Consider the following 21,340-nt stretch of genomic DNA (forward strand, 5'->3'; position numbering starts at 1 on the left):
AACAAAGTGGAGGCAAAATCAAACTGGAAAAACGCCAAAGGGATCATTGCATGCTTTATTCGTACTTTGGTCTGCCACCAGTTGCTAGAATGCTTATGTATGTTTTACCTCCCCTTAGTGCAGTTCCTTTGTGATGTAACCCTTATTGTTTGTTGTGCTGCCACCTGAGCCACAGGCCAGGTGATGTCCAATTCCATTTTGGCTCCATTACTCAGCTGGTCTATGATCCAGGCTATGTGAATTAAATATTAATGCCATTGTTATCATACTGGACAATGGATTTTGAGAATGCACATTCATGGCGAAGCACATTGATAAGAGTTGTTGTGGGTGTTTTTGTCTAGAAAATCAAAGAGGTTGTAAAGAGTTAAAGAAATCATTGTTAGTTTTTTCTACTATCTATAATTCCGGTGGATTCCACTCCAGTTTTCTTAAGAATGAAAGCAGTATTGCAGGGTTTTCCATTTTTCTATTCGGTGCGGTACACCATGTTGCTTGCTCACAGTTTGATTCTTTTTGTGCATTGCTGATTTAGAATAAGCATTTTGACCTTAAAAGCTATGAATCATTATATATAATTTATTCAACCAATTCATATATTATTATTATTGGATTACATCTTTGTGTGGGTTTCAATTTACGACCCAAACCTCTCAAATTCCACTCTCATTATATGTTCTAAAATTCACCTCTGGAACATTTTTATTTCTATTCACTATAATCAGCTAAAAAGCTGTTAAGCATTTAAAGAGTAAGGTCTTCATAACATTGAAAGACACAGCACTGTAATCATGACTGTTGTACATAAGCTCTTATGAAACGGTACCATTGTATTTTGTTTGAATGCACTGTTGTAAAACTCTCAGGGAAAAAGTGGGTTACTGAAGGAAAAAAATAATAACAGCCAATGTCTCCTGATGCACTCCTTTGGAGGACATTAAGTGGATGAAACATTGTTTTAACATAACCTATTAAGCATGTTCAGCATGAAACAATTTCTGGCTGTTGTAGTGGGGCTGTGGCATTGGTAAATGAAATATGCATTTATAAAAGCCCAATTAATAACTCAACTTGAATGTTAAACAGTATATTGAAGAATTAATAATGGTAAGTAATATTGCATGAAGATTTATCAACATCTTATAGGGTAGGAACTGCTTGTATTAATGTGGACCATGACTCATGTGGAGTATAATGTTTGTAGACAGGACCTAAACTGATTGATTGATCAGCACGTTAATGCTGTGAAAGGAGACAAGAGCATCTATCATTCAGACAGGTGCCTGTGGGAAACATCACAGAACAAACATGTTGCCTAGAAAGCCTTTCAGTTCATATGACGTCTCTCAAGTCTTGCTTTACTAAAAGAGGTGGTGAGCAGAAGAAGACAGTCCCACAGCTCATCTTTAACAAACTTGTTCACGTTCTGTATACTGTATGTACTGTATCACTAACTGCAGCTCTAAATATGATTTTGGATGCCTGTCCTAAAAACCACTTCATCAATATTAGTGACAGTGATTGTGTACTTTCAGATGTGCAAATCTGTTTCTATTGGACTTTTAACAGTTAAGTTCTTGCAAAGAAAGGAAAAGCAAAAAAACAAAATACATTTGCCTACCTTGAATAAGAACATTAGTCATCACCAGTCCCGGAGGATTTAGGAACAGAGGAAAAACAGAGAAGTTTTTAGAGCCACATTTTGATTTTGTTTGTGTTATGCACTGTTTTGCTCCTACTTGATCGTTTTGAAAATGTTCATCTGCCAGGTTCTGCCAAACACGGTTCCCTAAATAGCTGAAAACTAGAATTTGAACATTAATCTTCCATTACAAACTTTATCAAAAGCCTTTGGAAAATCTAAATACACCATATCATTTGCTCTGTTTGTGTCCAAGTGCTCAAAGAACATTCTTGCTTGGACAAGACAGACTTATTTGTCAATTATGACTTGGGTCAGTTTTGCTACATTTCTTAATGACATTTGCAGTCTTCAATTAAAATATTATTATATTCTAGATAAATATTTTACAAATAAATTTGCAAATCAGTTAAGGTGTGCACAATATACAGTAATATAATTATTCACCTGTATTTACTTTGGTTAGTTTTCACAGTCATCAATCTTTCAGCTGCTTTCATTCCATAGAAAGTGCTGAATACAGATTTACAATGTATGCGTTCCAGAAAGCATTTAAATTTATAGCACTTTGAACTACAATGTCAATTCTTTCTGTTAAGCCTTCTTAAAAAACTGTTTGGTGATGCCACCAGTAAATAGAACAAATGGAATATTTAGATTAAAATTATTTTAAAAATTATATAAGGATGAAAACACATTTAGTGTTTTCCAGAATTCCTTATTTTTCTGTAAAGCATGTACTATACAGTACATACTGTATAATGCATACTGTATAGTGCCATTTTAATCAGTAGCCTCTGATGATGAGAGAGCTCTATTCCCCTTATCCTTCCTCTGTGAATTCTTCCTTCATAGTAACTAATTCAATATCCTGTAGTCAGGTCCCAGTTGTCTTCAGCTAAGTGATGAGCAGAGAGCTTCCGTATGAATGAAGGTCAAAATAAAGCATAGGTAAATGGTTCTAACTGAATTCTAATCTCAAAACATAATTGCTCCACTATGAAACCCTATCATTCATTCTCAAAACATGTTTTCTAATTCAAGTCTTGTGAGGCATTGGAGAGAATAAGTAGGCTTTCTTTTTATTTTATTTCTAGGTTAAGTAAAACTATGTCCATTTATTAATCAATTCAACTGTTAATCTACTTTTTCCTCACCTGATTTAATGGATATTTATACAAATATTACTGTAGTGCAAGCAAGCAACAGATGTACAAGAAATTGATCCATCTGATCAGAGCTGCAATCTGTTTTTTTTTTTTCTGGGAAAAAACACAGCAGCATTCAAGGATGTTTTGCTCTTGAAGCATTTCCCGTAATTGATATTAAATCTGCTTAAACTTTGAGGGCTGAATTTTTTTAAAACCACAGGGGGCATTGTTGGAAGACACTGGGTAATGAGAAGCAAGACACTACAATACTGCAGCCTAGAGGAGATATTTTAATGAGGTGGAGTTAGGAGAACTGTGCGAAACACGACAATGTCTGAAGGCATTTGGTTACTTTTCAACACTAACACTAACTCAAACATTAAAACACAAAACAAAATGTTTTTTTAAATGGTAGAATTAACAATAGATGTGTTTATCACATGAAAGGATGCAACCTATTTACCTTAATAATAAGGAAAATGGGGCATGCCACTTTCATATACTACAGTAAAAGACATACTCTAATAAAGTATTAAATTGAACTGCAGTGTTGCTTTTTAAAAGAAATATACAGTACCTTTGCTGAAAGTGTGTACCACAGACAGAAGTTAAGGCAGGTGCTTATATTTTATGCTACAGCTATTCAACAATGTGTCATTTATTCCCAAGAGCATAATGCATTTGTAGCTATCTTTCCAACGGTACTGTTCCAGTTCTGATTTCCAGTTCTTATTTTTAGAATTGCTCTGTTGTGTAATTTGGTTTGGTACGTCTTGCAGTCAATAAGAGGGAGCAGGATTGATAACAGTACACAATGAAATTGTAAGCAGGTGGTACAGTAGTTATGATAATGTTTTTGATTTTAAAAATTAAATAATACATTTAAGCAATAAAATTGTATATAACTTATTAAATTTGTACTTTTGTGTTTATCACCATAACTGTTGACCTGTGGCACAGCCCAAGATAACGCAAATCCTTTTAATAAAATTGTCCTGTTTCAATGAAAACTGCTCAACAGCACTCAAATACAAGAAAAAAAAGATGTTATATTTCAGGCAACAGATTAAATGGCACAAAAAAATGAAAGCATTACCTTTCCAAAAGCACCAATACGGGTTTTATCAACATAAGGTTCTTTTGATAATATTCTGAAATTAAAGAACAAGATAAAATGAACATAATAAGCCTCTTTTCTTTAAACAGATACAAATGGTTAAGTAACAGAACCTTTCCTTTCATAAATACCATACATCAGAAAATATCTGCTTACGGAAACAAACATTACTAGTTGTATCAAATAATTGACATCACAGATGATTTTTAACACGGCACTGATGATCAGGAAAGAGTTTATGATGGTTATGATGTCTTTGTTTCTTGTCTAAAGTCTACTGCCAGGAAAAGTCCTATCAAATCTGGACCGGAGATTCCGAGATTTAAGTGGTGAATCTTCTGAATTTCTCTGTAGTCAATGACATTTAAATTATCCAGTGGCAGATGCTGTATTTCCTACATCACTGGCCTCTTGCAGACAGGAATACTGAGTGAATACCGTTGAAACTTTTCAACACCCTCCCTTCTTTAGTCTCCCCCGAAGACTAAGGATCATGTTCCTTGCTGATATTTCCAGATTACATACCTCAGAGCTTCCAGTTGATCTGTCTGCTCATAAACTCCCAGTTTCTTCTTAACTTTGTGAAGCAGTTTTGTGCCTTGGAATCCACTGCCACGTCCGTCAAACCGTATGACAATGGTACTGAAACTGCTGACCAGAACAGTGGCCCAGTCCACCTGATACCTCTCTGACACTGTCTGGGCACCTGGGGTTCCATCACTGAAACAACAATTCAGTTCCATGTTACTAAATGTGCACTGGTTTCATCAAAAGCACCCTGATCGCTAAGATGTGTGGTAGGTGTGTCAAAAAGAAGAGTTTTTGGTGTTATTACACCAGAGGGCACTATATGAGCTAAATGAGAGCACCACTGTGTCTCTGAAAGCTTAAATGCATCCTTTGCAAGCCAGCGATGATATCAGTGCCCTCTGGCTTATCTGTCATTGTCCACTGGAACATACTGTATTTGAAGTGGTCCTATTTGCAGCACTTTCATGACACAGCTGTTTGAACAGAGAAGCTACTGTACACCTCTGTGCCGTGTTGTCAGATACATGTATACAGTATATCTTTATTTTACTTTCCCCTTATGGCCACTTTTTGGGTTGAAATAACTGATGACGTAATGATAGAAAAGGGCAAACAGAAACATTATGAGCTGTGAGTCCATAACAGGAGAAGATTTCATTTTCAGCTCTCTATACCTGCTAGCATGTGCAGAATGCACTGCCATGGGGCTGATTAATGTCACAGATGTGCACAGGCATTACATGATTCAGATATTTATTTCTCAAAGAAAATAAATAAAAGTGAATCATTTAACCGAAATGCCAAAGAGCTAAGATAATTCAGTCATAACAAAGCTTTAAAAAAAGGAAACCTGAAGCTGCCTAAAACCTTTCAAAGTTTGGTTATTTTCACGATGATATTATTTGAAATGCTGAACTTTAAACCAACAATGCACCTAAACAAAAAATAATATCAATCATGTCAACTAATATTCTGATAAACAACTGTCTCTGCTGTATTGAATTTTGTGTCCTTGTTTTCTCTGAAGTCATAAAATAAATAAATTTGACTGGTCTCCCTCAGCAATATACTGTACAGCTGATGAAAGATAAGGTGAGCTTCCTTTTAAAACACACAAATTGGAGACAGAAATCAGTATATGCATTAAATGTTTGTCCTGCCTGAAAATGTAATTTAGGTTTAGAGAACTCACAGTGAAGCAGTATGGCAAGTGATTAATACTAAGTAACACTAAGCAGTGATTTATTTTTAATTAAGGAAGTTTATCACACACTTTCACAGGCATAACATAAGAAACAACAACAGAAAAACAACAACAAAACACTGAGTCATGAACAGCAATAATTCTAATCGTGTTAAAAAAGGTCAGTTCTCAGTAGGAAGCTAATGGATGAGGAACACATCACTGCCTCTACAACTCTGCTGCACTCTGTGACCAGAGCTGTAATTTTTCATTCTGTCCCTGCAGCATGCAGTTAAGCAACCTGTTATTCATTTCGTTTTCAGATATTCTGTTATCAAATCCCTCCAAGAAAATGCTTCACAAGTTTCCTATTAAATCACTTGAAGTATGAAATCATTATCTCATTTTTCACATTCTGTGTATGAATACATTTATTTTGTTGTAGTAAGCATCGGAGGCCAAAGCTGTTTTGCTTTATGTTTATGCAGCAGAATTGATTTCTTTGGTGAAATATTTAAACATACGTAGACATTCAGCCTGATTCGGTCTTTTTTGTAAAGAAATACGCAGTTGAGAGTTTTGTTATATAAATATCTCTTACTGTAGTGATTGTGTATCCCTCCAAATTAATACCGGTAGCCAGAAAACTGATTGCTAACCTCATGTAACTTTTCTCAAATCCGATTACAAGGGATTAGAAGTAATACCTTCACAACAGTGTGGCAAAAATAAATGATTTTTCTCCATTATTAAATTAAAAATAATAAGACATGTCAGACCAAAGATAACAATGTGATTCCCAGTCCTGGAAGTATTTATTGTACACTAACAGCAATGCATTGGGAATTATAAAGCATTTTAAAACATTTGACTAGATCCCTTTTAAGGTCCTTGGTTCTGTGTCGCAGTATTTTTGTTCAATTTAAGTGCATAAGATACAAAAAGTATTTGACACTCACACTAGCAGAAGAAGGGGGTAATGTGATGTTTCCAGAAAGCCCGCAGGTTTCATGATCTGCATTGTCAATGCTATAAATAGTAAAAAATAAACAGAAAAAAACAGAGAAAAGGTCATACTGTGCATCACTGTTTGTGCAAGGCTGTTAGGGAACTTCCTTTTTGTTCAATTATACTTTTAAACCAGAAACTAATCGATTGTTGTGGGGAGAAGAAGGATAAAGAAGGGAAGGTAGAGGAAGAGAAAATAAGATGGATGTATTTTAAAGCGAAACACATAATTTAAAGGTCTGGAGACAACTTGGCATTTTAACACCAACATGGCGATAAAACACTGTTGTATTAGTTATGGCACCAGACGTTTTATTAGTATACATTTATAAAAATGCATTTTAGCCTTGCATGATAATCTGTGATCACCATTCACCTAAAGTTATAAAGTACTTTCATCACTTTTAGAGATTTCACACAAACAGAAAAACAAGTGTAAGCAAATCACCGAACCTTCAAATGATTTTGATTCAGCATTTTCTGTATGTGAAAACAATTGTTAAATAAACGTAGAAAAGTAGAAAGTCTTCCACAAAGAAAGAAATCTATCTGAAACAAATTTGTACTACTGTACATTGATTTATTTGGTAAGGGTCCTCTAAATTATAACTTTCCAGTGGACTAATAAAAATTTGATGGTAACTCTACTGATACACACACAGCCTATACAATATATAAGAAATAAATTGGGCTGTGGGTTTCACGTTACAAAGATGGCCTGAGTAGTCATCTGTATCCCCCAAAATACATTTTATTTTGGTATGAAATAGGGCTTTACAGACTGTAATGAAAACATTCTTTTTCTGGGGTTGAGCACTTTTTTGTGTGGCAAATTTTCATACGCTGTAGCTGTTTAAATTCACATCTATCGTGAGATAGAGATAAAAGGACTTATAAAAAAGAGGACAATAATGACCCAATCTGGTAATCAGAAAAGAAAAGAATGTCTAACCTTAGTCTGCAGTTGTGTTTAACTAGACAGAAAAGTATGATACATACTGTAATCGTCTATAGTTATATCTTTGTATTCCACTTTTGGCATCTGTCTGAAATCTATCATCTTCTTTAGATCCTCGTTGGTCTCCAAATCCAATATATCTGCAATAATAAAATGTATATACACAGCCATACACTTCATACACATAAATTAAAACCCCTCACCGTGAGGAAACTGCTTTCCCATGAAGAACAGACGTGGAATGAACGAAAGGTCAGCAAATCCGCCTTGGTAGGCATTCTCCTATTCAAGTGCAAATCAAATCTTTTTGCACTGTGGAATTGCTGAGGTCTGTTTATGACATACGCAGTCAGGATAGGAAAACAAATCACTCAAGTCCAAAAAACCATCAAGATGGACTGAAAAGAATTTGCTTTGGCTTAAGGAAAAAAAAGAAGTTTGGCTGGTCGGGGAGGACTTGTTACTCATTATACCTTGGGTATAAAATGGCTTTTTCAAAATGAATAATGTAAGGAACAATGTAAACATTGTCAATGTTGTTTTTCATTTTTCGTCACACCGGAATTCACAAATTAACCTTGACAAAACGCAAGCAAATGAACATAAGAAATTGATGAATGGATGAATTTTCTCTGTTCAGATGGTCTTTCGGGGACTTAGAGGTGTTCAGTTGCAACCCAACAGATTTCCAGTATTGGTTCCTCAGCCGAGCACAGACACCAACACAGCATCGGTAGGGCAAAACTAACTGTCACGTGATAGTCTAAACCCTGCTCAAGTTCCTTATTAGCGGCTGGACTATCCAGTGCCTGGTCAATTCTGCTTCACAATGACAGGAAGAGCAATCCAGGCCTCTCCTCACTGTACACTAATCATCAGCTCTCACTGGGATATTTTATCCTGAAACCCTGAGCTCAGCCAAACCCAGAACACAGGCCACTGCTACCTGCAGGCCATGTGAGATTCAGTTCACTTCCTTATCTCTTCCCATCTAGTTATAGGAAGGCATTTTGTTTAAATACTTTATTTTAGTTTGCTTGTTATTGCACACGATTTGTGGAAATGGCAAGTTTGTTACAAATATAATCAGATAAATATATGCATTTGATTACTTTTGGGTTTAATGGGAAAAAATAATCAAAATATAATAGTACTGAAATGGTAGTAGGGAGATGTTTTTTGACACATTCTTGTATAGTGTCTTACAAAACTGAATTCAGTCTACCTTGATATTTTGAGCCACTCAACACGTAAAGAAAAATGAAAAAAATATTGCTGCACTGCATATTTAACACTTAGACATTGACAACAACTCAGAACAAGAGGTACTGTGTATCTTTACACAAACGTTAATGGGGTAATGGAAAACACTGCCCATTCATGTTGGTTGAATGGTTGGATAAAATCATTGGATCAAATAGTTACTGAAAAAACAAATTAAATGGGCTAAATGGGTTCCTCACATTTGTAACTTATCTGATGTTCTTAACATACACCTTTTTTATGTAACACCGTAGAACATATTAATGTACATATTTTGGTAGTTTTAAAGAAGAAGAGTTAATAGTGTACAAGAGTAAATATAGTGTAAGAGCAATTCCACATGCTGTGATATTAAAGTTGTTTTTATTTCTTGTACTTACAAATATTACTAAGCTAACAAAAGGGAATTATCATCTTGGATGAAAACAGAACTCTATGGGACCATACAATTTTTGCAAAAAACAAAAAAATATATACTGATAGAAAAAGGAAACGCCACACCTCCTCCTACACACTCTGGCCCTCCCGTCTGCGTAGATCAGGCTGAAGAGTGACTCATCTGTGAAGAGGACCTGATGCCACTGCTGACGAGTCCATCGTAGCCTCTGTCTGGCCCAAGCCAGTCGTGTGTGATGTCTAGGAGGTGTGAGCAGAGGGCCTCTGACAGGTCGCCTTGCTCTAAGGCCAGCAACATGGAGCCTCACTGTCCTGTCACTGATGTGGGCATTGTGTCTGCTGGCAGTTTCAGCAGCAGTACAGGCGGCAGATCTGAAACGATCTCTCAGATGGACCAGTCTGATATGTCGGTCCTGCTCTGGTGTGGTCTCTCGAGGGCGACCGGATCTTGGACGGTCATCTGTCCTGCCGATCTGCTGAAACCTTCTCTGCAGTTGGGACACAGTGGAGCGGCTCACTCCATAGTGTCTGGCAATCCGGGCACATGACATGACATGCCTGCCTGCAGCATGCCAATGGCCCTCTCCATTGCCTCTGGTGACATTCGAGGCATTATGGGATGCACAGAAAACTGACTTAAGTGTGGCGTTTTTCTTGCAGTGACCTAAGCTTCGAATTAAGGCCTTTTTAAAGGCGACCTGATCAGGCATTGTTCCACCTGACCTTGTTGGGTAAAAGTGCACCTAACGTACTTTTGTGTGATTGGCAAGTTGCAATGCCTCACTGCACAAGCTGTATTGTTTTTCAGAGGGCTTAAATCATATTGACAACTTTTTGTGAAAGTACATAAGCTATAGTATTCTCGTTCAAGAAAATGTTGCGTTTCTTCTTTCCATCAGTATATAATGGTTAGTTTTATTTCTCGGGTAGTTAATTAAAATAGAGTTTGTTTTCTACATAAAAACATTGTGATTTTTATTTGTATCGCTTTGTGTGTTATAGTAATGTGCAAATTGAGCAAGAGGAAATTATGCTGTGTAGTTTGTCCTGCTGAACTCACAGTACTAAAGCTATCCTTCAAAAGTACACTGAGCTTGACTCACTGGTGAATGTTGTAAATAATTCATACAAACATCTGTGGATTTTCAACAGGTTCTGTTTACATAAAAGCTGCCTTCCTGCCACTCCCTGCTGTGCTAAAGTCCTGTGTTTCATTACACCATGCTGGTTGCACTTAAAGTCCAATGGGATAAAGGCTTTGACCTACTGAAATAATTGCACCTTATTTTCTCCCTAATAATCAGTAAAGTGTGGGAAACTGGTATTCCAGTGGAACCTCTTTCCAAATTTCCACATGAAAATGATACTTTTGAGACACAATCTGTGTAACCTCAAAGTGCTTATGAAATATGCACACGATTAACCATGTACAAAAAACCTTTTGTAGTATGTGTGTAGAGACGGTCCTATTTCCTTTACGTGAATTTTAATAATTATTTTCTTGAAAGTCATTATGACAGGCCAGCAATAGTAAGCATGTTAGTTTCAGCTGATCTGCCAATAGAGGTTGTTCAGGCCTCTATTGTGCAGAACGATTCACATGAGTGAATTAGTTCATTAATTGGATAATATGTGAAGGCCTTAAAGTCACACGCTCATGTTGGTTTAATTTCGACTAGGTTTGGAATACAAAAAAATCTCACTGCAATTTTTTCTCCCCTTTGGGGTCTGTGCATGTGACAGTCTGCCTCTCAGCAGGTGGCATGTGAAGCCTGAGCCGAGGTGTATTTTGCAGATGCAGTTTGGAGTTAGGGTGTTTTCACAAACTCCAAAACCTGAGGGATGCAGTACTTTTCATTTTTGTTTTTAATCGATGACTGAAATTTGAAAATGAATTTGAGCATCTTTCGATCAAGAGTTAATTTCGCCAAAACAATAAAGTGATGAATTGTTTTAAAAAAAACTTTTTAAAGGATGATTGACAGATCGATTAAAAAAAAAACTACTGTATGCACAATGCTGAGTGATAAAAATGTGCAGAAGGATTGGGGATTAATCCTTATGGCACATTTGTATTAATTAACATATTTTAATTATGCTTTTCAAAACAAATGATCACCTCTCAAAATGCAAAGAAGTGAATAACATACCTCTGAGGTCTTGTTTGTACCCCAGCGGTTTTTTGTTGTTGAAAGCAATATAATCAGTGCACATACAGTAACCAGTTGTTATGTTATGTTCAAAGATGCAGAGCAACTGTGAAGCACGCGTCTTTGCACGAACAGTTTATAGTCTAAATTAAATGAAATAGAGACGAATTTTATTTCAGACTGCCCCCCAGTGAGTGGTGACGCTGTTACGTTAAAAGAGTCTAATTATTAAAAGCAATTATAATTACAGTCGAGCAAGAACACTCCTACAAATATCCATAGATTCACAGTCCATGCATACACATATCTAAACCTAGAGACCTAAAAATAAACTTTAATTCCCTTCCCAGCGAGGTAAGTGACGGCACTCCGGGGCTTCCCAAGGTGTAGGCTGATATGAAAGAAGGTGAGAATACTCACTTTGCCTATCCATAGTTCTGTGCACAGTCACAGACGGCACTCCAGGACCTGAAGAGGAAAGAAAACATCTAGAAATTGTGCACTGGATTCAGTCTTCATAAACACCTACAGTCGATGCCCAGATGAAACAATCGAATGCTTTTATACAACATAGAATTCCGATGTGTTAAAAGCTGTTGCACAATGAATCCTTTGGATTTGCTTGGCCAATTAGAATGATTCTCAATATATTCTCAGGCAGGTTCTAAACAAATATTTCCTGAATACATGGCTCTGACGATAGATTAAGCTTGACTGACCGACTGAAAAAGTTCAACGGAAGATTAATTAACATGAAATAGAGTGCAGTTTACTTTGAATCCCTACGACAGGGTGGAATGTCAAGATATGTCTTTAGTGTGAAGTTTTACTGCACAAAAATCTAAGGTTTGCAGAAAAGCTCCACAAAGGGAGGAACGAGAAAACGAATCGCCGAAAAGTCACACCCAGAAAATGAAAGGGCACAACAGAGAAGCCTGAAGCCTGACACTTTGAGGATGCAATCAGCAGGGGAATAACAGAATTAGAAAGAGCACAATAAGGGAAAACAGAAGACACTTACAGTGGTCTCAGTCGGACAAAGTAGGACAATGGTAACGTTGCAATGAAAAACAGTGCTCAGGAGCGTTTTTACAGGTAGCACATTATTTGACCAGCAACACTAGTGCTAGATATCTTTTAAGCACCCCAACTGACTCTTTTTCAAATTCAAATAAGAACAGTCTATCTGTATTTTGGCACAGATTATTATTATTATATCAATATCTGCAAATAAGGAAGAAACATAAGTAAAATAAGAAGACATAAAGCACACATGCTGTATACACAACGATAAACAAATATAAACTTTCGGTAAGAAAAACAGAGGTCAGCAAACTTTACCCATTTTAATTGATAATAATGTATCTTCTTTAAAAGCATTACCGAAGAGGCTATAAAAATAAGCAAAGAATTACTGTAAATTTGGATTAAAATATGCCCTAGAATGTATTTTTTACATCTACTGAACTTAAGCTGACAAAGTGGGTCAAGCAAACTCACTATATTGATTTTTGGGAGTACATGTGTATTTCAGTTCAGCTCTGTGCCCTTCTTACATTAATAAAATACAGCCACGGTGTTTTAAACCCTCTTGTAATGACAGATTGATCCATGTGGTTTTGCCCTTTAGTCTCAAAAACAATGCTCTGACAGTTAAACATAAGGAAACCATCTGCCACATGTCATGGTCTGTCAAAGGCAAGTCCTGTACTGCAAGGCATTCATATCATTAACATATTTGTGATGTGACATTGACAGGGAAAGTGGCACTCTTTCAATCATGACTGCTTTTACAGTGTGCTTACCTTACTGGGTGCAATAGGGGGAAAAAAAATCAAGCACTCAAAACTACCGTCATTTCTCCATCTAAACACTTAACATTAAACATTAATTAGATTTTTATTGTTTTCATTTTCTAAAGGAATTAAAAACTATGTAACTAATGTGATATCACGAATATACAACAGTACAATGCAGACAGAAATGTAGAAAAAGTAGAAATGACAGCTAAAGGCTGGAATAAAGAATAGAAAGCACAGGTGCTAAGAAAACAAGGGAAAGAACCATATAACAGAGAGATAGAAAAAACATAAGAGTGACAGAGAGAGGTAAAAAGATCCTTGATTGGCACTGGAAATGTTTATTTTATGCCAGAGTATCAGCTAAAGTCAATTTTGCTTTGGCAAGACATTTTGGATACAGAAAGTACCAACTTTGCAAATGAGAATGGTGCAACTCCTCATTCTCCTTTGCAAAGGTGTTCAAGCTCTAAACAATTGGCTGAGAACTGTTAGTGGACGGCAATTTTTTAATCCTGCCATAGATTTTCTATCTGGGTCCTTCAAGGACATCCAATTTCTTCCTGTTGCTCCAGTCTAGTGAAGTGTTGGCTTTGTGCTTCGGGCCATTGTCCTGTTGTGTGGTAAATTCTCATCCTGTTTTTAGGACTTTAATACACTAAAACAGTTTTTTTGTCTAAGATTTGCCTGCACTTTACTCCATCTATCCTTTTCTCAATCTTGACAGTCTTCCCAGTCCCTGCTGATGAAAAGTAGCCCCATAACACAATGTTATCATCATTACACTTCACAGTAGAAGTGGTGATGAGTCCGTGATACACTGTGTTGGGACTGCACCAGACATAACTCATTGCATTTAGACCAGAAGGTTCCTACTGTGTGTTAATTGACCACAAAACATTTTTCCACATAATTGTTTGCCACATTAATTGCCGTTTGGGTTTTATCTTTGTTTCTCTGACTTACTGCCATATGGTTTAGCATTGCAGAGTGACTATTATTGACTCAAAGTCATTTCCTCCTGTCTCAGTTACTCTATATTTTTGTGGCTTTTTTAAAGCTGTGAAGTTGTTGGCTTCACAGAGGCATTCATAACCAGTTTCTACCTTGCCAGTCTGCTCAATCTGAAGGAAAGCCTATCTGAAAGGCTGTACAGTATCTGCGTAGTACAGCACACTTTCCACTTATTAATGATCAATTTCATCATGCTCACATATTCATTGTATATGAAATATTTTTATAACCTTCTCCTTATTTGTGCCTTTCTTCAACTTTATGGATTGAAAACACATTGGTCTTCATTGTTAAAAATTTGGTTTAAATTCACTAGTTGATTGAGAGACCTTACAGAGATGAATATATTTATTCTTGGTAAAGTAACAGACATCTTCCACAACACAACCACAGAAGGTATATTTGTTAAAACAGTAGTGATCATTATAGACTCCCCAGTCATTAAGGCTCCCGGGTATTTATTTTAAATCTTGTAGTCTAACACTTCAGACAGTGTCAGAATACACTGAACGTCTCCTTAATGAGTCTACACATTCTTCAAACAGGGCAGCGAGGAGGTTATTACATTGTTCTAACAAAAGATTCAAAGTCTAATCTCATGAGGTATTATCCTGCCTGCTGATTTTTTTTCACTTTATCTACTTAAAACAGCCTTGAGATTGTTTTGAGTCTTATCTTGAATCCTGCTGAACCAGTAGCTGCTATCAATTTATTGAGACTGCACCTGTTCTTCCAACACTCTGTGTCTCTCTTTTGAAAGCTCCAGACATTAACCGCAAGCACAGCATTCCCTTTTCATCTACTAAAGAGAATCAGATCAGATTTACCCTGAATTATTTATTGTGTTAACTGTTCTAGCTTCTTATTAATTTTATACGTCTTCATTTTTGCTATGGTCTCCTGTAATTACTGTAAGCTTGCAGTTTTTCAACACATATTTATTTTGAGACACATAAACCGCCAGAATGAAGCAGTCACCTGTAAGAGTTTATTACTTTGTCAACTCATTTGATGACCATATTGATTGGTTGTTAATTTAACATTGAGATGTAGATGTGTAACAGGTATAAGAAGACATTGCTTAAATGTAATACATTAAAATTTAAAAAAATGCTAGTTTGTTGTATTCAGTGACCCCCCAGCCGAAGGAGAGTGAATGAATTCCTGTATGAGATGTCCTAATACCTACTGTATAGCAGGGTTCAGTTGTTTTCAGGGAAATTAAGGAAATGCAAGGAACAATAGGAACTAGGTGAGTAGACAAATGGGAGAGGAGGGACAAACATACCTTTACAGTTTAATAGGAAATACTGGGTGTTGTGGCTGAAGAGCGCACTGACATAACCACATCCTTCAATAAGGTCACATGAGAGGCAGCGTCTGTTGAATGGGCCTGTAGTATTGGCACTGAAACATAAAGGGTGATGAAAAAGAAGGCCTTAATCATGTTCTCAGTCTTTATTTTTCAGAAAATTCCAATCTATGTTAAGCAGCTATGAAAACATATACATCTATCGTGTTATTAATATACATAAATAATATGGAATATGTAATAAACATAAAGCATGATAGAACATAAATAATTAAATCTTAACTCTTACTATCAATATCACATTATCAGTTACATATTATCAACATCATGCAATCAATTTGATTATCAATTTTATGCTTATATCCTTAAAACTGGTGGAAAATATAAAAAAGCAACTCACAAATGACACACCATACCTGTAGAGATGCTGTCTTTTAGGATCATCTTCTCTGCTTAGAAAGTATCTGTTAAATTATAAATTGAAATAATCAGTGCTGCCTGCTACTTAAATATGCAAATGTAAGTATCAAACACACTACTTTTACTAGCACTTTGTTTTCGCACTTTGAAAAGGCCGAATACAAAATGAAAAACAGCAGCGTAACTTGATAGTTGTATTTTGTACAACTACCAGAATTCTGACGTTGTTCTTAAATAGGTCCAAGCAGTCCAGGTGTTGTCATATACAGAAGTTCTATACTGTAAATATAGGCCAGACGTTAAAATAAGAAAAAGTGTCTGTTTACTTAGTGTTGTTGTGCAAGAAAAAGATCACATGGTCTGTAACATCACACAGATAAGGACACACCACAAAAATGAGACCAGGTTAAATAATCTAAACTCCAACCCAGGATTCTCTTAATGGGCAGATAAGTCTCCATTTAAACCCGAGAGGAGTCAGGTGTCTCTAACTTGACACAAAATGGTTGGGCAGATAGGAGACAGGTACTATACAACACTGTGGATCAACCGCAAGACAACCGCTAAAACAACAACCGATAAATAAAGACAGAAATTACAACAGCAATAAGTATAAATACAAAGATACCAGCCGAAAGAAACACACGTAAGTGAATAATGAATGAGAGTTTATGAGAGACTTCAGCAGAGGTCATACCACGAGGACATGCAACAGCTTTTTGTCCCCTTCCTTCAGGAATGAGAGGGGATTCCATGAGCTAAAACAGTCTGGTAAACCAAGTGGTCAGCACAGTCAGAGTGATCAGAGTGCTTTGGTCTTTATAGTCCATAGACTCCTTTATCGGTCAGGTATGTGTTCAGGGGTTGGCAAGCTCAGCAGCATAATCAGTGACTCTGGGATGATGAATAAAGTCAAATCTGAATGCTTGAAGTGACAAAGTCCAGCCCGTCTGGTGGTGGTTGGCTTCCCTCATGGTTTTTAGCCCTTGCATGGCCCTGTGGAGTGTTTGCAGAATAAAGGATCTCCACAGCAGGTTGCACCATAGAGTCTCTAGTGCACATTTGGTGACTAGTCTCTCCTTTTCAGTGGTGAAAGAGGAAATCTCACTTGGCAGTAACTTCCTGCTGAGGGCAGGATAGGATGTTATTGCTGACTGGAGTCCTGGGGCAGCAATTTCCCAATGCTATGCTTGGATGAATCTGTCTGGACACTGGACAAGTTTTTGGCACATCAAGGTAATCACTGAGAAAGCCATCATCTGTGTTTCTCTCTTATACTCCGGTGTTCACCACCCAATACTCAACTTGCTCAATGAGTACATCACAATAATGTTTTATTTTGTTATAAAGGTGAAGGAATGCTGCATTCTGAGATCTCCCTTTTGTTCATCATTTACTTGATAGTTTTGCTCCTTGTAATTCTGCTTCTGGTGTAGCAGTGACAGGGGATTCACATGACAAATATGTCAGTCACCAGGTGAAGCTGTGTGCCAGTGTGGAGCACTCATACCAATGCAAAAAGATATGAATCAGAATCTGCAACAATTCATAGACATCTCACTGTGGAAATTAATGCATTTGTCAGTTGTTGTTCTTAATCTATGACATTCAGACTGTACAGTACTAAAGGCTTAATAGAGTCAGATGCAAAAAACACATTCATCAACCAGTATACGATTCTATTTCATGCTTCAGTTACTGGTATAAAATAGGTGCATTCAGGATAAAAAAATCAATAATTACTCCAGCTGAGTGTAATTTATTCCTCATAGTTCCTGAGATAGGGCATGGTGAGTGAATTTTATTCTTATTTTTTAACTTGATAATTAAAATTCATTGTTTTGGACACATGCAGTACTTCAGATTGGGTTATAACAAACAATACCAGTGTGCCAATAAAACATTTTTCCCCTTTTTGATCTTTTGATAAAAACACATTTCATACACCGTTTGCAGATGATACATTTGAGATCATTCTACAGCTCTAAATGTTTATTCACATGACAATTTCCATAAAATTCTGTGGATCATATCAAGGTTATCCACTACTTTAATTTCCAAAGGAACAAAAGTTTACAAATGACCTTTCAGTTTCAGTGGGTTGCCAGTTGTGAGTTGCAGGGTGACATGGCTGTTTTTAAATACACTTCCACTGAGTTTGTGTCCTCTGGTTAATGTTTCACTGTTTACTCTGAAGATGTCCACTGGGCTGACTTTGTCAATGCCTTTGAGTATTTTAATACTGTACTTCATCCCCTCTTAGGTCTTCTCTTGTCAAGACAAAAGTGGTTCATTTTTTAGTCTGCGTCGCCCTCCTTTTGAACCCTGGAATTTATCTTGCTAGTCTCGTGAGTGATTCCAGGGCCATACGGTATCTTTTTTTTATATAACACAGTGAGCAAAATTGTACTTGAATATTCTAAATGAGGTCTTGCTAGTGAACTGTTCGATGTACTGTAAGCATTACATTCCCTGATTTAAATTACATGCTTTGGAACCACATGAACTATATCCTGATATCATATTTCCTTTTTCCCCATGTTGTCTAGAACAGTTTTCAACCAGTGGGGCGGACCTGTCAATGGGGGGGGGGGGCGCGAGATTACGAGACATTTAGGCGCAAACACGTAAACAAGTAAAACGAAAAAGAATGAAAACAACTGCAGCGAACGTGTTGTTTCAGTCGTTAATAGCAGTTCATTATACATCCACTAGAGGGGGGTGTTGCAATCTGGCTCATGTCCCTGGCCAAGCAGGCTAACTGCCGTCTATTCTCGTTGGCGAAGGCTTCGGCAGAATTGAGACTTCGTATTATGCCACGATTACAAACTTAAAGATGGACCGGTGGCTTTCTGCTGAGGTTAACAACAGCGGTGAACGTGAAACTGTTAAAGCAAATTAATGAAAGGCGCTGAAATGCATGTATGTATCCATAATCTCAATTATATTGTGTGAGTGTGACGAGGCTGTTTGCATTGTTTTCACAATGGGTTTTGGGTTGGAGGGGCGCGCAAATTCAAACTTGGACAAACGGGATGGCACGCATGTCAAAAAGGTTGAAAACCCCTGGTCTAGAAGATCTAACTGTCATAAACTACTAAGGCTTTTCCATAAGTAGCCTCTTCAAGCTCGTATTTACAGTATACTCTAGGTTGTCATTAGCTACATGTAATACGCTGTCCACATTACTCTGTTTACATTGTCTACATTAACCTTCAGATGTACTGTCTGCCCAGTCTTGAATTTCATCTAAATCGTTTTGAATTTAATTTGGTGCTTCGAGAATTTTAATTTGTTTGCAGATCCTCCTCTTTTGTTATTGTCTGCAGACGTGATTACCTTACCAGCTATACCATAGTCTAGATCGCTGACTGACATTAAATTAGTGAGAGCTGATGATTGGTCCTAGTACAGGGCCCAGTGTTACTCCACTGATTATATCACTCCGATTTGAACAGTCACACCATTAAAAAAAAAAACAAAAAACAGATGAACCAAATGAACTAACAACATAAGGATTTCTATTTGCTTCCCATTCAACCAAATGAGTTACTGATTGCACTTTAAAGGTGCTCCTATCTGCATGGCTCTTTACCATCCTGTACTATCTTAAATATACAATTCACTTCTGTATTTTCTCTCTCTAATTTTCCATATCCTGGTGTATATATAGGAATCAATTATATCAATTCATCATTTGGCTCAGATTTAAATCTGCAGAATGGGCCCAGTCCTAATCTCTGCTCCACTCTGCTGCTTAATTAATGAGCACTATTGCTCAATGTGAAGTTTGACCCCATGATCCTGAAATTACAGTCCTCTGTTCAGAGCCAGATTAACCTATTGGTGAGTCACAGGCAGAAAAGCACTTTACACACCCACCCTCATATTTTAGTGGTGGGCTCTGTTATTAAAACCCCCACAAATGTGTGAACACCAGAATGTTACCATGTTTAGCTAATTATGTCACATTTTCAAATCAAGGCTCTGTTTTAAGTTATTGTGCATTGATAATGGAATATTAATGTACCACAAATGTCATGCTCCGTGTTGAAATAAACAAATTGGACCAGCGCTAAAGATAGGGTGTAGTCTTGCATTACTGTTTGCGAAATTGAATTTGCTGCTGTATTGAGGAAATACATTTGCTACACATATTAAATTATATAATAACAGCAATTTGATGAAAAACATAATTTGTATTCAATTTTGAAGCGCACTTCTCCTTTCTTTTCTCTTGGTGAACTCTTCAATTGCTTCCATTAAAATTCAAGGTCTCTAGTTTAAAGCTTTTCTCAATTGTTACTTATGCCAGTGCATTTAGTTTTTCTTCCTTCACTGTTTTTAAGAGGCAGTTTTTCAGGTTTGAACAAAGAAAACAAGATTTTTTGTGCATGTTGAAAGGAAGGTGTCTGCATGTGTCCGTCAGGCCATGCATCGGTCATTGTAAATGTGCCTGCATTTCTGAATGCTGAAGTGCTATTTTCAGTGTTCTGCAGCCTTTAACTCCTTGTTAATATTGTGTGCTAAATCAGCACCAATAGGTTTTTGTATAAATGTGTACTTTACATGACAGCAATTGAAAACATCCCAATTAACATTTGTATTCACAATCTTATAACATTTTTCTTTTACTGCTCAATGCTCTGTATAAAGTAAGTAGCACCCACAGGTGCTCATGTTAGTTACTGTCATAAAAATCAAAACAAAATAGTTCACTATTTTATCAGATCAATATGAAGTTGTTTGAGTAATCATTTCACCATGGGCAAAGAGCTCAAATCTCTTTTTCACATCTGACCACGTGTGGTAATGTACAGTATTGGGCAATGGTGTCAAAGCCATTATTTCTTTAGCCAACTAGCACAACATCACTATGTAGAAGTAGACTGCACTCCTTGATCCTGGTATTGCCCACTCTATACTCAAACCACAGAACTTTCAGAGGCCATAAATACTCCTTTGCTACAAGAATTCTCGTTACAACTGTAAGTAGCCCCACCAATAAGAAAAAAAAAAACATTTTAATAAATTAAAATATGATACTTACATTATCTGAGTTTCTTCATTATAAGCTAAAACCTCTGTCACATCCCAGTCCCCGGAAGTTATAGACTGCAGAGTGTCAGTACTTGCATTAGGCTTTAGGGGGAAAAAAAAACCCAGCAGATTTAATCACCCTGGATTTTCAAAGTATTAATCACAAACAGGTGCACGGTGTCGGGGTTTAATGGGAGAAACATAATTTAGAAACTCATTGCAAGCAATCCGGAAATCTATAGGTCCTTTGAAATTCATCAATTGAAATAAATCAATGTAAAGATCCCTTAACGTGTTATATTTGCAAGCATTACTGGCATGGATCATTTTCACAGAACAGGTAACGGTGGCTAACA

The 21,340-nt window shown here is 36.7% G+C and overlaps 1 protein-coding gene across 4 annotated transcripts in view; it reads right to left on the minus strand.

The window, feature by feature from the left end:
- Window positions 1–21,340, minus strand: part of LOC148657503 (A-type potassium channel modulatory protein DPP6-like) — a 305,728-nt gene that overhangs the window by 8,740 nt on the left and 275,648 nt on the right. For all 4 annotated transcript variants that reach the window (XM_088643867.1, XM_088643869.1, XM_088643866.1 and 1 more), the window contains exons 14-21: window positions 20,995–21,086; window positions 15,941–15,988; window positions 15,501–15,619; window positions 11,820–11,867; window positions 7,632–7,730; window positions 6,584–6,653; window positions 4,436–4,630; window positions 3,890–3,944 (exon numbers count right to left, since the gene is read on the minus strand). In XM_088643867.1, coding sequence (XP_088499993.1) covers window positions 3,890–3,944; window positions 4,436–4,630; window positions 6,584–6,653; window positions 7,632–7,730; window positions 11,820–11,867; window positions 15,501–15,619; window positions 15,941–15,988; window positions 20,995–21,086 — 726 coding nt within the window. The remainder of the gene's footprint in view (window positions 1–3,889; window positions 3,945–4,435; window positions 4,631–6,583; window positions 6,654–7,631; window positions 7,731–11,819; window positions 11,868–15,500; window positions 15,620–15,940; window positions 15,989–20,994; window positions 21,087–21,340) is intronic.

Source organism: Lepisosteus platostomus, chromosome 8 (assembly GCF_059453375.1).
Source record: "Lepisosteus platostomus isolate fLepPlt1 chromosome 8, fLepPlt1.hap1, whole genome shotgun sequence".
Classification (NCBI taxonomy): Eukaryota; Metazoa; Chordata; class Actinopteri; order Semionotiformes; family Lepisosteidae; genus Lepisosteus; species Lepisosteus platostomus.